General features: G+C 37.1%; 1 protein-coding gene across 1 annotated transcript; it reads left to right on the top strand.

Annotated features, from left to right (window-relative positions):
* The first annotated feature begins 533 nt into the window (after positions 1–533).
* Positions 534–7,242, top strand: LOC145588669 (uncharacterized). The gene is made up of 3 exons (XM_081645283.1): positions 534–827; positions 904–1,567; positions 6,963–7,242. Exons 1-3 carry the CDS (start codon positions 534–536, stop codon positions 7,034–7,036), a joined length of 1,032 nt encoding a protein of 343 aa, XP_081501409.1. The 3' UTR covers positions 7,037–7,242.
* Positions 7,243–14,018: the final 6,776 nt, after the last annotated feature.

Here is a 14,018-nt window from a genome sequence, read left to right as displayed (position 1 = left end):
AAGTGTGGAACAAGCGATTTTGCTATGGTGCAATATGCTTGTCGTTATCCAGTTTTATATGATTTTGGAACGTAATTTGATAATTGAGTCAAATTTGGTACCTAAGTGTTGCACTTTTTGAGCCTAATCGAGTGCTGAGCTGAAATTTGTTGAGGCTATTCGAGCCTGAGCCGAGCTTAGCTTGGGATTTTGAGGCGAGGCGAGGCGAGGCTTGTTGAGCTTTGAATTCTAGCCGAGCCTGCCTATAGTTTAACACCTCAGGATTGATTGAACCCCTCTTAAAAAGTTTGATTTTAGGTGAATGAAATTCTTGGGTTTTATGTGTTGATGATTTTTCAATTGTTTGGCACATTCTATATGCACAAAGATTTGATTTTCGGTTGTTTGGTATTAGGGTTCCAGAAGAAGGATGGACCTGTACATATTTTTCCATGAGATTGCTTTGGGGGGGAAGCATTGATACGTTATATAAAGTAAAGCTGCCATCTTTTGACAAAATAAAAACAGAGAAATCAACTGAGCTTCTAACTCCAATGTTGGTGTTACCTAAAGACAAGTACCTATTCTCCATGGGATGTGTTCATTTCAGTTCCAGAGTCTATTTTTTCGGGGGCTTGTCTCGCCACCCCTTCGAAATTGAAGATAACAGTGCGAATGTTGGACGCGATTTCACAGCTGATGTTTATCCTTGTGACGCTTATGTTTTGGACCTTACTGATAATGATCTTGTGCTGAATAAAGTTCCTTCAATGAAGACTGGGAAACCAAGTACCTTCGGGTTTGTGGCAGGTGGGATGATCTATGTTATCTGGGGGAAAAGTTATGAGGTCCTGTAGATTTTCAGACAACAAGATTAAGTCTTTGAGCGGTTCAATCCTGTTTCTATGACATGGCAAGTTCTAGACGACACCCCCCCTCCGAGGTCTATGCCAATGCTTTGGAGCTTCTGTTGTTGAAAACCAGCACAAGGTCTTAATTAGTGGGTGGAAAGATGCAGACATAGTTTTTCTTGTATACGACTTCCTCCATGGTACGTGGGACTCTGAAAACCTTTTGTTCTCTTGTAATTCCGGTCGTAAAACTTATACTATTAGCCACATTAGTGCTTCTGATTTTAATGGACAAGGACATTATTTGTATGGCCTACGGTCTTGTGCAACCGTCACTCTGCCCATTAAGTTGGGACCTTTGAAAGAGTTAAAGGTCAAACAGATGCGCAAGCTTTCAAAAGTTGATGTGTCCACACATGATGGTCAGAATATTCGAGGTGTTTTCCGTCGCATTGGGCGTTTTACCCTCAATGAGATGTTGTACTTGGGTGATGGGCATTTCTGCTGTGTGGATATTGCGCAGCATGAACCTGGTGATTTTGGTGATGATTTCAGCGGCCCTTTTCCACAAATCCGCGATATGTATCTTACCATTTTTAAGTATCTTTCTAATCCAGTTGCATTTCAACAAGGCTCCTCATTTGAGGCTAAAATTTTGTCTGTCAAGAATTATGTCATGAACACAAATTATTATGGTGGTGTCAATATTGGAAGCTGCTTTGTCGCTGGCCATGATTGTAAGTTATCTGAAACCTTTTCATTTTAATATGAATACTGCTATATATATATATATATATAAATGCAACTAGCAACTTATTCTATGCATAGGCGCAATGTTCCTGATTTTGTTTGACATTTTATAAAATGATTTATTGTAGTGCGAGTTTCTTGATCTTTTGTGCAAAAAATTGACAGTTTGTGTCATCGATGTTATTTGATGGTATGGGAGGTAGTTTCATTATTCTTGCTTTTGTTTAGGATATTCGCCGTTAATTGGTATGATTTAGCTCTCTGATTTTAAGAAATCGTGGTAAGGGACGTGGGTCAGAGAAAAAATATATATTGATTTTTCCTCAATTTGTTTTCACCCTGTTATAATTGGCTATTGAGAGAACCTTTCAAGCGATGCTAGGTGAGCAAATGCAGCTCTTCTGTTTAAAGTGAACCCTAGATATCTCTTTTATGCATTTTTTGGGGTGAGTTAAAGTTGTTGACAGAATGAAAATAAATAGATTCCCCGTTCTTATACATACAATATGGAGAAATAGTGGGTTTTCGTTCTAAGGTTTGGTTCCTGTGATTATACACAATTACACCTTTGGGCTTTATACTTGTATACGATATTGTTGGAGTGTGGATGACCTCTTACTGCCATTTCTACTTACTGAATCCATCTTTTACTGACTCCTTGGTTGTTCCCATCTTTTCCACTTCCATCTGCAAATTCAATTACAAGTGGTCTTAACTTTTTCTGTGCTTACTTTTTTTGAACTGAATAATCCAAGCATGAATGAGGAAGATAAACAATTTACCTCTCATTATCTGCAAGAATTTTCTTATAGAGCTTTTTTTTTTGGTATCGTGTGGGGTGTGGCTCGTAAGCTTAATCTTGGCTAGAACTGTTAGGCCATGTAGAGATATACGTTCCTACTTTTGTTGCTAGCCGTAAGTCGTGTGCAGTGATCAAATGTAGTATTCACCATACATCTGTGCCCATTGATTCACGTTTAGTTGAGTCCATCAATTTTGTTTATTATATTATTATTATTATTATTTTAATTTTTTTTTTGTTTTATTGGTACCCCTTGTTTTTTCACAAGTCTTGGCGTGTACCTTCATTTAAAATGTGTATGTTGAACACCTGTGATCTTATCCTTGTTGCGTGGTTTACGTTAGATTTATTTTACAGCTTAGTTTCATGTTTAAGCGAATATTACTTTGTAATTAAGTTGACCTAATCACAATTTTTCACTCCTTTCCTTCCCTCCCTCCTGTTTCCGAATGAACCATCATCTTCCGCCAAATGTGCTAGCTCTCTCTATTTATCGTTAGAATCAATTCATCATCTGCCATTCTCCTCACCCTTTATCTTTTGTTTTTCACATTTTTGATTTTGATTGTAGCAAAATTCTCAGAAAAAAAAAAGGAAAAGGGGGATAAATTCTCTACAAAATTAAGTGGGAACTTTTATGATTATAGTACTTGTGAAATGTATTCTGAACCTTCTCATCAGTTTCGTCTTCTAGTATGCTTGATGCCACAAATATTGCCAGTATGAAGAATACACCTGATTGACCCGATTAAAAGGGGAATAGCTTACTTATATAGTAAAGTATTATTGCCAAATTAAGTGTTCTCCTAATATCCGTCGTTAGTAGTTTTACTTAGAGTCTACCAAAAAGAAAGTTATAAATCACAAGCTATGTTACTTGAACTCGGGTACTGCTGTCGGATACACAAGTATGTGACTCGGCTATTTTTTGAAAAGTATCCATAATTTTGGGTTAAAACAAAGTATCAAAGTGTCTATATCCATGTCATAGACTCATAGTGTCGAGGTTCCGACACGGATGTTAAATGAAGAGTGGGTAACATACAATTTAAACAATGTTAAAAGTGAGGTTATAACCAAAATTTTAATAAACTAAGGGGTACCAATTAGAAAACCCCATTAAGTTTTGTATCAGCACACTATAACTCTCTTCCAAATTATCTTTTAGTGCAATTTGTTTCTTGTCTGCTCATCTGACCATTGGGGCATGGTGATGTTGGAATCTAAAAACAACGTTGTTAAGTTTATGTAAAAAAGTTTTTTCTTATCTATTTTGCGCTCATCCTTTTGGTTTATCTAGGCTCTGTTTGTTTTGAAAAGAGGGCAAAATAGTTTTTTCATAAGGGGCAAACATTCCTTCCAAGAGAGCAAAATATATCTCTTTCTCAAGGAAGGTATGCCACATTTTCCACCATATCTCTTTACATTTTTCTCTCCTATCAGTCCAATCTGTTCCAACTTCTTTTTTTTCCCCCCTACTTTTTCTTCCATGGAAACAAACAGTTTAAAACTAATTTCCAACTGTATTCCTTTGGAAAATGTTTTCCATTGAGAATCATTTTCCATTGAAATTGTTTTGGGTAATTTTTACTCATGCCACGTGGACTAACAAGCAGGCTACACGTGTCAGGCCAGGATTAGTCCCCCAAACTGGACCTATCCTCATTTGACACGTGGCGTTCCCAGAATTCAGGAGGAAAGACAGCCTTCATGGCCCAAATCCCGAAAAAACCGTAATTCGACGCAGCCCATCAGAATTACGTCAGAGTGACCTAACCAGGGACACATTTACCAATGACCCTATAAATAGGGAGATTCCCCCATTTTGGGGGACGTTTACAGTTCATTTTATTACAACCTACCCTACATTCTCTAACATCAGATAAACCACCTGATATCGGAATCCAAGAAGATCTCACTTTTACCTTTCCGCACTTTTTACATTCTCCAACACGTTCTAACTTGATCGTTGAAGGCGGAGCTCCTACCAACCGGAGTCTCCGTATTTTGCAGGTACAGAGCGCGTCGGACCAATCTTCGAGCTGTAACTCTCTCGAGGGACAAAAACACCCAAAACATAAATTATTTTCTATCTAAACAAATGGACCCTTAGTGATGAACGGAGTTAAGGCCGTATGCTTATTGAGATGATACTTGTTCTCTTAATGATATGTAGATGCGAAAACTGTTGGAGAGCTTTTCTTACACTACTAGAATTTGGTCAAATTTGCGACCGATTTTTATGCGGTTGTAGAATTGCGACCGTTTTCAATGCGGCCGCATATTTGCGACCGTTTTGCGACCAACATTTAGCTATTAAACCGTCGCAAATGTATTTTAACATTTTTTAAAAATAAAATATCTTTTATAAAATAATTAAAAATAAAAATAACCCAGTTGCGACCGCTAAAATTCTCTCTCTTCTCTTCTCTTTCCTTTATTCTCTTCTGCTCCTCCCTCCGTTCTCTTTTTCACCGGCGCTAGCTCGTCTGTCCTCCTCACCTTAATTATCTTTTTGCTTGCGTTCTTCATTAAGCAATAAACGAATTTTTCCTTATTCAATAAGCAACAAACGAATTATGTTTATGGTTAAATTCGACCATAAAAATTCCAGATTTGGAGTTTTTGTGGTCGAATTCGACCATATGAACACTTAGAGGAAAAAATATTGAGAAAGGTTTGTTGATTTTTTAGAAAATTTTGTGAGTTGGTTATTTTTGATTTCTATGGCTTTGTTTCGTTCTTTGTTTGAATTTTTGGTCGAATTTAGGCGAGTTAAATTCTTTATTTATTTTTTATTTTTTTTAATGTGGGTTTTATTTATGTTCGATTTAATTTATGTGGAATTTTAGTTCGAATATTGTGGGTTTAATTGTTGTGGGTTTATTTTTTTTTTTGGGTATAGTTATTGGGTTGAATTTTTGGTCGATTTTTTTTGTTTGATTTGTGTTAATATTACTACGTATGTTTGATTTTCGTTTTGAATTTTGGTTTGATTTTTGTTAATTTTTATTTCGGGTTTGATTTTTTGGTTGATTTTGGTTTGATAATTGTGATTTGTTTATGGTTTGATTATTATGGTTTTTGTGTTAGATGTAATTTTTCGTTATTTTTGTGGTTTTATTTTGTTTTCCATTAATTTTGTTCAGTGGTGGCTTTTGTGGTGGGGGTTTTCGCGGTGAAGGGAGGAAAATCCGTGGTGGCTGGGTGAGATTTATGGGGTAGGCTGGATTTTTCGTGGTGGCTGGTGGTGTTTTAGGGTGGGCAGTGGTAGTGGGTAAAGGTGGTGTGGCTAGCTGTGAAAGTGTAAAGTACAGGATGCATTTTTTTCTTTTTTTTGTGTGTTTTTTTTAAGTTTCAGCGACCTCTTATGACGGTCGCTAATTTCCACATTTGTGACCGCTGACTAAACCGGTCGCAATTATTAATATTTGTGACCGTTTGCCATACGGTCGTTGAAAATAATAAAAATGGTCGTAAATTTGTTTTTTTTGCGACTAAGAAAATAGCGACCACCATGTTACGACCGTTGACGGTCGCAATTATTTTCAACAATCATATTCCTTATTTTCAGCGATCGTTAGAGGCGGTCGTAATTTCGCCGAATTTTAGTAGTGTTATAAACTTTGTTTATCTTATGTTTCAAAGCTACTTTTCTTGTTTTAACTTCTTTTGCGATGCAATAATTGTATTTGTTTAGGTTGAAAGTGGTTTTGGTTGTTGCAAAGAAAAACACTAACCTTTGATTGTTGCAAAAGTAACTATATAAATTACATTTGATTGTTGCAAAGAAAAACAGTAACACTAAGGGTTACTTTTGAGTAAACTACACAATCACTCCCTAAACTTACAACAAAGTTGCAATTCACTTCCTGAACTTATAAATGTTGCAAATCACTCACTCATCCGGTCGTCGGGGGTTATTTATCTGGTTATAACCGGTTATCCCAAGTAACTCCCTAAACTTTGTAATATTTTTAATTTTTTTTTTAATTCTACAATCTAATCAAAACTGATGGACCAATGGGAGGCAACCTTGGTAAACGAGAAGCCATCTAACCTCTCACAATACCCGAAGCGCGGGAAAGCCAAAGGGCTTTATAATAAAGCATCTACAGAAGCTTTCTTCATCTTTCCTTATTTCGCCAAAAAACAAAGCCCCCAAAGAAGAAAAAAAGACCTTTGAAGCTTTCCCTTTTGGAGACGAACAAGGAGTATAATGTTGTGGCCTAGTACTTCTGAGCTCCCATCCCAGAAAGTTCGAAGGTTGTACTCATTCTTGTGCTTGTTTTTTGTTTGTTTTGATTAAGTGAATATTAGAGCATGTGTTGGTTGGAAAATATTTGAAGAATTTTGGTTAATTTTGTGTGAATTTAACTCAGATTATGTGATAGTGACTTTAGAAAAGGTTTTCTTGTCTGTGTTGTGTTTAATTTTTTTGTTCTCGTTGTTAGGGTTTTTGAAATTCAGAATTCTGCTTAGGGTTGTAAGAGAAGGGTTGAACAAGGGGCTTTCACGGTGGGGTTGAACATGACTTTGTCCATAGTTGAATATACCCTGACTTGTGTCCTTTAACCTAGGTATAGATGCACTGGCGCTGACGCGCACCCTTTGTGGAGCTAGCATGATCTCCTCGTCACCCACCTCTTCCTGAAGCTCCCTTGGGGTGCCAGACTTGCTGTGTAGCGCACCTGCTCGAAGTGGAGGTTCTGGTGGCGTATGCGCAACTTCCGACTGACCTTGCCCTTCATAGGCCCTAGGGCTTCTGTGAACGCGTGGATTCTCAATGACCTCATCTTCAACGATGGCCGTGACTTTCATGCCTAGATCAATAAGGACATGACCTTCTATTTTGATGGATTTCCCCTGTTGTTCAAGGAAGAGTAGGTTGGTTGTAGGTGGAGGGGGGGGGGGGGAGGATTAGTGAGAAACTAGATGTTTTGTGGAGTTGTGTTGCTATTTTTGTAAAGCTTTTAAGTTATTTTAGGTTGTTTTAAGGTGATTGTCATGGTATCATAGTGGATTAGTGACAGATTTGGAGTAGGTTTTTGTAATTTGTCACAACCATGACAATGTAACTTCTTTGTTAATGGCTTCTTTATGGAGCCTTGAATGTATTTATGGAACTAATCTTTTGACAATGAATGACAAGTACTTTTATGTTATATATGTTGTTTACATATTTTATTTAATTTGGTTATTCCACCTATTTTGATTATTTTGTTTTGTGTGAATGATTATGATGTATTGATATGTAGATTGCTGTAGTTAATGAGTTTGGTCAATAGTTTTGTTTAATAAAATATGATGTGTGTTTGGTGCAATGACTGACCTCAGTCCATGCATAATTGTCCACCATGGTGTGGAATGGTTAGAGGTTGGTGACATGGCTTACATTGGGGGTAATGTTAGAGTGTTTGATGGCCTTCCAATGAATGTTGATGCTACATTTGTCGAGGAATTGATTGATTCTTTGGCATACACTAACATAGTTAAGCTGCATTATTTGGATCCAAGGAAAACATTAAAGGATGGAGTTAGGTTATTGGGATTTGAGAGGAGTACATTTGATCCTTTTCATTGTTTGCTTTTAAAGTACATGGTCATTCACGTGTACAATGAGCATGAGTGTGCAAGTGTTGATTTAGGTGTGGGTTCTTTCTTGAATATGTTGACTGGTGGGACATCTCATAGGTCAAATCCTAGGAGTATTGATGTGAATGAGGTAGATTATGATAGTGAGGGAACTGATGAGGATGACATGAAGTTTGTAAATGCTAGGACTAGGATCACTCAGGAAAAACTTGAAAGGCATCATTTGAGGAGTTAAGTATGTTGCAAAGGTTGGCTGAATCAAAAGGGAAAGAAAAACTGAATGTTGATGATGAATGGGATGATTTGAGTGATAATGGGAGCTGCAGTGAGGGGCAAGATGATGATGAAGACTGTGGGTATTTGGTGGCACCTAACACTACAGGTGCTATCAGGAAACAGCAGAATAAAGTCAGGGATAATGCAGAACCTAATTTTTATATGGGACAATCTTATGAGAATGTAGCAATGTTTAGGAAAGCTTTGTGTGACTATTCCATTCAATCAGGAAGAGATGTTCCATATTTTAGGAATGACAGAGTTGGGGCAAGGTGTAAGAATCATTAGAAAGGATGCCCCTGGAAAATCTGGGCTTCCTAGGATCAAGGGAAAAATTATTTCAAAGTTAAGACACACATAGGTAAGCACACATGAGGTAGGTGAGCTAAGGTGAAGAGAATAAATGCAACCTAGATTGCCAACACATATGCCAACAAGTTTAAGGTGAACCATTATATGAAACTTCATAACATATTGCAGACAATATGGTTGGAGAGGGGAATAAGGGTGAGCAATTTCATTGCTTATAGGGCAAGGAAGAAGGAACAGGCCTTGATAGTTGGTGAGTTTGAGGAGCAGTATGGCCTGCTACCAAGATATGCTGCTGAAATACTGAAATCAAACAGGGCAAATACAGTGAAGATGTAATTGAATGCTAACATTTTCCAAAGACTGTACTTATGTTTTGATGCCTTAAAGAAGGGAGTTTTAGCTGGGTGCAGGCCCTTCATCTCACTAGATGGTTGCTTTTTGAAGGGACCATTTGGGGGCCAGCTTTTGGTTATTGTAGGGAAAGATGGGAACAACCAAATGTTCCCCTGTTGTGGAGGTTGAGAGTACAGACAGTTGGACCTGGTTTTTGACTTTGCTAGGTGAGGATTTAGGTTCTATGCAAGGGCTGGGTACACATTCATAAGTGACCAGCAAAAAGGGTTGCTTGATGCAGTTGCTGATATGTTCCCTGAAGCAGAAACTAGGGTATGTGCTAGGCATGTCTACTGCAATTTCAGGGGTGTGTTTGGAGGTAGTCTTGAATTTAGGAAGCAATTCTGGATTATTGCTAAGAGTTCAATTAAGAATGACTTTAATGCAAACATGGATGTGATAAAGTAAATATCAGCAGCTGCAGCAGATAGGGCTGTACACCGGTCCAAAACCGGACCGGACCTGACCCGGACCTGAATGGACCGGGACCGGAATCATTGAATTTTGAAGACCGGAGACCGGACCTGAATTAACAGGTCCGGTTCCGGGTCAGACCTGAACAATCAGGTCCGGTCCGGGTTTGGACCTGAACAAACCCGATTCTTGATTTGTGTTTTTTTTTCCCTAATAAAAAATCTGCTGGACCTATTATAAAATTAAATACAAAAAAAAGAAAAAGTGATTTCAAAAATAAAATAAAAAAAATTTAAAAAAAAAAAAAAGCACCAGCAATCAACATTAAATTTTGAAAGGAAAAAGTAGTAATATTACTCCAGATCAAGGCATAGAAATTGATACTTCGTAGCCCCTCACAATCTCTTTAACTTGATAAACCATTTAACAATCAAAGGTGGGCTATCAATATATTAAATAGATCTAAATTTCTCGTACAATTTCATACTCCTTGGCGTGAAACTAGCAGCGGGTATCTGCGAGGACGATGGTTGCTTGTGAATTCATCATACACGCTTGAAGGTGGTTGCTAGCAGGGGTAGGCGGCGGCGATCGTGACCTCTTGGTACTTTATTAGGGTGGTTGCTCGTGAGAATACGAGGGTGGTGTGGTAGATTGGGTGTTGGTGTGGTGGTCTGGTGTGCAGATCTGCTGCGTGAGGGGGTGGGTGTTGGTGTGGTGTCGGCTGAGAGAGAGAGTGAGTGAGTGAGGAGTGAGTTAGGGTTAGTGGGTTACAACTTACAAGAATGAAACTGACTTGTTTTCAAATTTTGGAATTTTTTTTTTTTAATAAAAAAACGCATTTTTACCGGGTTTCAGGTCCAGACCTGAAAACCCCGGGTTTGGACCTGATCCGGACCGGGACCGGAAACCTTGATTTTCAAGGACCGGGACCGGACCTGAATCTACAGGTCCGGGTCAGGTCCGGTCCCAACAGGTTCGGATCAGGTCGGTTTTCAGGTCCGGTCCTGTTTATGTACACCCCTAGCAGCAGATGACTTGATGAGTAGAAATTACATGAAATGGTGTAGGGCCTTCTACAGCAGTATGTCCTGTTGTGAATCTGTGGACAACAATGAGTAAGGTCTTTAATGCCTACATACTTAACTCAAGGCATAAGCCAATTATAACTATACTGGAAGACATTAGAGAAAGTTTGATGGAAAGGTTACATAAAAAAAGGGATGACATTGGCAAAAAAGATGTGCTGCTATGCCCAAGGATTCAACAACAGTTGAAAAAGAATAAAATTTGGGCAAGGGGTTGGAATGCCTTTTGGGATGGTGGGTTTTCTTATGGAGTTAGGATAGGGGCAACCCAACAAAAATTTGTGGTTAACCTGCAAGACAGAACTTGCAGTTGCAGGACTTGGCAAGTTAGTGGTATACCTTGCAAGCATGCTATTGTTGCAATCTAGAACAAGGTGGATGAACCTGAGCAGTATGTAAGTGATTAATTCACAAAGACTACCTATTTGAAAGCTTATGATTATTTACTTGAACCTCTGAATGGTCCACAAGAGTGGCCAAGGTCCGATGATGTTGTTATCCCTCCCAAACTGAAAAAAAGTTTAACATAGACCTAAGGTGAAGAGAAGATTGCAGCAGGGAGAGGTCATAGCTATTGGGAAACTAAGGAAGAAAGGTGTTGCCATGCACTGCAGCCTTTGTGGGATGCAAGGGTATAATAAAAAAAGGTTGCAAGAATGTATCTGAAGGTCCTAGCCAAAATAGCTCTCAGTCTAACACACCCCAGCAACCTGATAACATGCAGCAGCCACAGATGCAGGGCCATGGTGTAGGACACAATCCTATTCCCATGCACATGAGAGGGGTGGGATTATATACCTACCCTAATGGCTATCAAAGAACTGCAACAATAAGTTACTTTGTTTGAAGCAATTGTAATGCCATATAATCCTAAACTACATATTTAATGTCACTAATATACTGATGTGCAACCTATTCAAAGAGCTTACTATAGGGACAATGGGGGTGGTGAATAGACAATGTACTCTGTCTGCCAAGATAAGTACCCATTGTCAAGCCAGCCTTCCCAAACTCAAAGCACAATATCAAGCCAGACATTGCAGGTATTTTTAGTTACCATTTGGCAATTAACCGTTAACAATTGCAAAAATACAAATAAAAAAAAAAGAATAACTTTCATTTCAATAATTTCCAATTCCATAAAACAGGACATGGCAAGGGAAAGGAGGCATCACAAGCACTAGGAACAACAACATGGACTAACAACTTAGGTACCATCTCTATCTCTACCTTACATTATCATTTAAATATAAACCAAATTAAAACAGCAAAAAAAACCAAAATAACCTTCCAAAGCTCACAATTGAAACCCACATTAAACCCTGCTGCCCTTTTAATCCTAAGCATCAAATATTCACCTTCAACCTTCCTTAAGTTCTTGTTAGCTCACTTCAGGTCCTGCTAAGACTCATAAGCTCACTTTTCAATTCTTGCTTGTCCTCCATCAAAGCCCAAAATCACTTTAGTCTGCCATATGGTGGGATCTTCAGCATCAACCCATCTAAAAAACTTGCAGCCCCTGCTTTCAGTTTCAGCATAGTCAGGGCATGCATAAAACCTTCTCCTAGGATTATCTTTAGTCCAAGCCCTACTCTTTGACACTAACAAACCACAGTGACACCTCCTTCCCCCTGAACTCAATCCAGAACTGCTCCTTGACATATTTCCGATTTAATTCTCTATTATATTGATCAGAAATATTTTGTCACCTTTTTTTTCAATGATTTTTGTTGCAGATTATATGTGCAGAAATGGATGCAATGGAGTATATATACAGCTGCTGCCTTTTGTTTTTGATCAAACAATATTTTGTAATGGCTAGTTTTTTGGAACCAAAAAAAAAAAAAAAAAAAAAAAAAAAAAAAAAAAAAAAAACAGATTTCTAAATAAAGTTTAGGGAGTTCCTGCAATTAAGGATGAAAGTTTAGGGAGCAGTTAGAAAGTTTAGGGAGTTCTTACATTTTACCTGATGTAGTAGGTCAAAACTATCCATAGTGAGTGATTTGCAACTTTTGAAAGTTTAGTGAGTGATCTGCAACTTTGTGCTAAGTTTAGGGAGTGATTGTGTAGTTTACTCGATTACTTTTGCAGAGGTTTTGTACAACTTTTTAATTTTTTTTTTTAATTTATAAAAAAAAAATATGCAAAATGTGGCAATAGTTGTACTAGTTTATGTCCATTTATGCAGGCATAAATAGCTCTTATTTACAAAAATTGTGTCTTATACTCATATTTCAAAAACACTTATTACAACAGTCCAAACTAAAACCCGCATTTCTTACCTAAGAGTTAGCTCTTATATTTTCTCTCTCCTTAAGAACTACCTAAGAAACCCCCATTATTAATGCTTTTACTTGACAAAGTATTGCAATGAGCTCTAGGTCACGAGTTCAATACACTACATCTACATTTAGGCTTCCATTTATTTTAAAAATAATTTTTTTTTGAAAGAGAAGTAATAATATCATTAAATAATAGTCATACAACATCTACAATAATAAAGATCTATAAAACACAGATTTAGATAAAACATCACAACTTTTACAATCAAAATCATAACTAATTTGCATATTTGGCATATCTCATACCTCACCGCTTTAAGCTTGATGCGAGCAATGATTTTCGATGTGTTTGCATCTTTCCCAGTAGAGACTTTCGCAATCTGCACTGATATTTTGATTGAAAAGTTGATGACAAACCCTAGACCCATAGGAATCCAAATCACCTTCCGAATTATTATAAGAACCCTAAAAATAAAATTCTCGTCCATGGATAAGAATCAAAATCCAGAGAATTGGGAAAAAACTCAGAACATTGGGATAGATGTACTATCACATATGGATTAGAGAGAACAAAACTAATAATAAAAAAAACAAAAACGTAAACCAAAGAAAAAAAAACTGAATTGATTTAAAGAAAAAGGGTCGGAAATAATCTAATTTCCGAAGAAATTAGACTATTTCAGGCCTAAACGGCCAAGAAAACTAAAATCGAGAGAGAGGGGAGAGAGAAGAGAGAAAAAAAATAAAAGAACTCATTTTCTAAAATTTAATTTGGAGTGCATGCTTACATGACAAATAATTTACACTGTTATTTACTTCTTCTATTCCATTTTTGTTGACACGTTTTGACTTTTGCCACCATTCACATAAGTTAGTTTGAATTAATTTTGTGAATTATCCTTAAGAAAAAAAAAATCATTAATTGGGTCTTGTTTGATTCCTTTCAATTCTAATTTTCCATTTATCAATTTTTTTTAAATGTATTTTTATTGTACATAATTGAGTATATATAATTTAAAGTTATGAATTGGCAAACATGGCTTAATAAAATGTGTCATCTATAAAATGAAGGAAGTATGGCTTTTAAAATATGTAATACTTCGTATATAACAATGCCTAAGACCTCATTCAAATTTTGATTTGCTAAAGCTATATTGTAAGTTAAACGATTAATGGTATATATTCCTTCCGTTTAGCTAATTGACAAGATTGAATTGGTACAAATAAATGACCTCCAGCGATAATTTGGTAAAATAATAACTCCATCGACAATTTG

This window comes from Chenopodium album, chromosome 17 (assembly GCF_948465745.1).
Source record: "Chenopodium album chromosome 17, dcCheAlbu1.1, whole genome shotgun sequence".
Lineage (NCBI taxonomy): Eukaryota > Viridiplantae > Streptophyta > Magnoliopsida > Caryophyllales > Amaranthaceae > Chenopodium > Chenopodium album.
Note: the sequence above shows the minus strand (reverse complement) of the source record. Positions and strands in the feature narration are given on the sequence as shown.

Coding starts and splice junctions, on each gene's coding strand:
- LOC145588669 (XM_081645283.1), top strand. CDS start 534: ATGTTGGTGTTACCTAAAGACAAGTACCTATTCTCCATGGGATGTGTT. Junction 828..903: donor TCTGGGGGAAAAGTTATGAG/GTCCTGTAGATT, acceptor GGCAAGTTCTAG/ACGACACCCCCCCTCCGAGG. Junction 1,568..6,962: donor CTTTGTCGCTGGCCATGATT/GTAAGTTATCTG, acceptor CCTTTAACCTAG/GTATAGATGCACTGGCGCTG.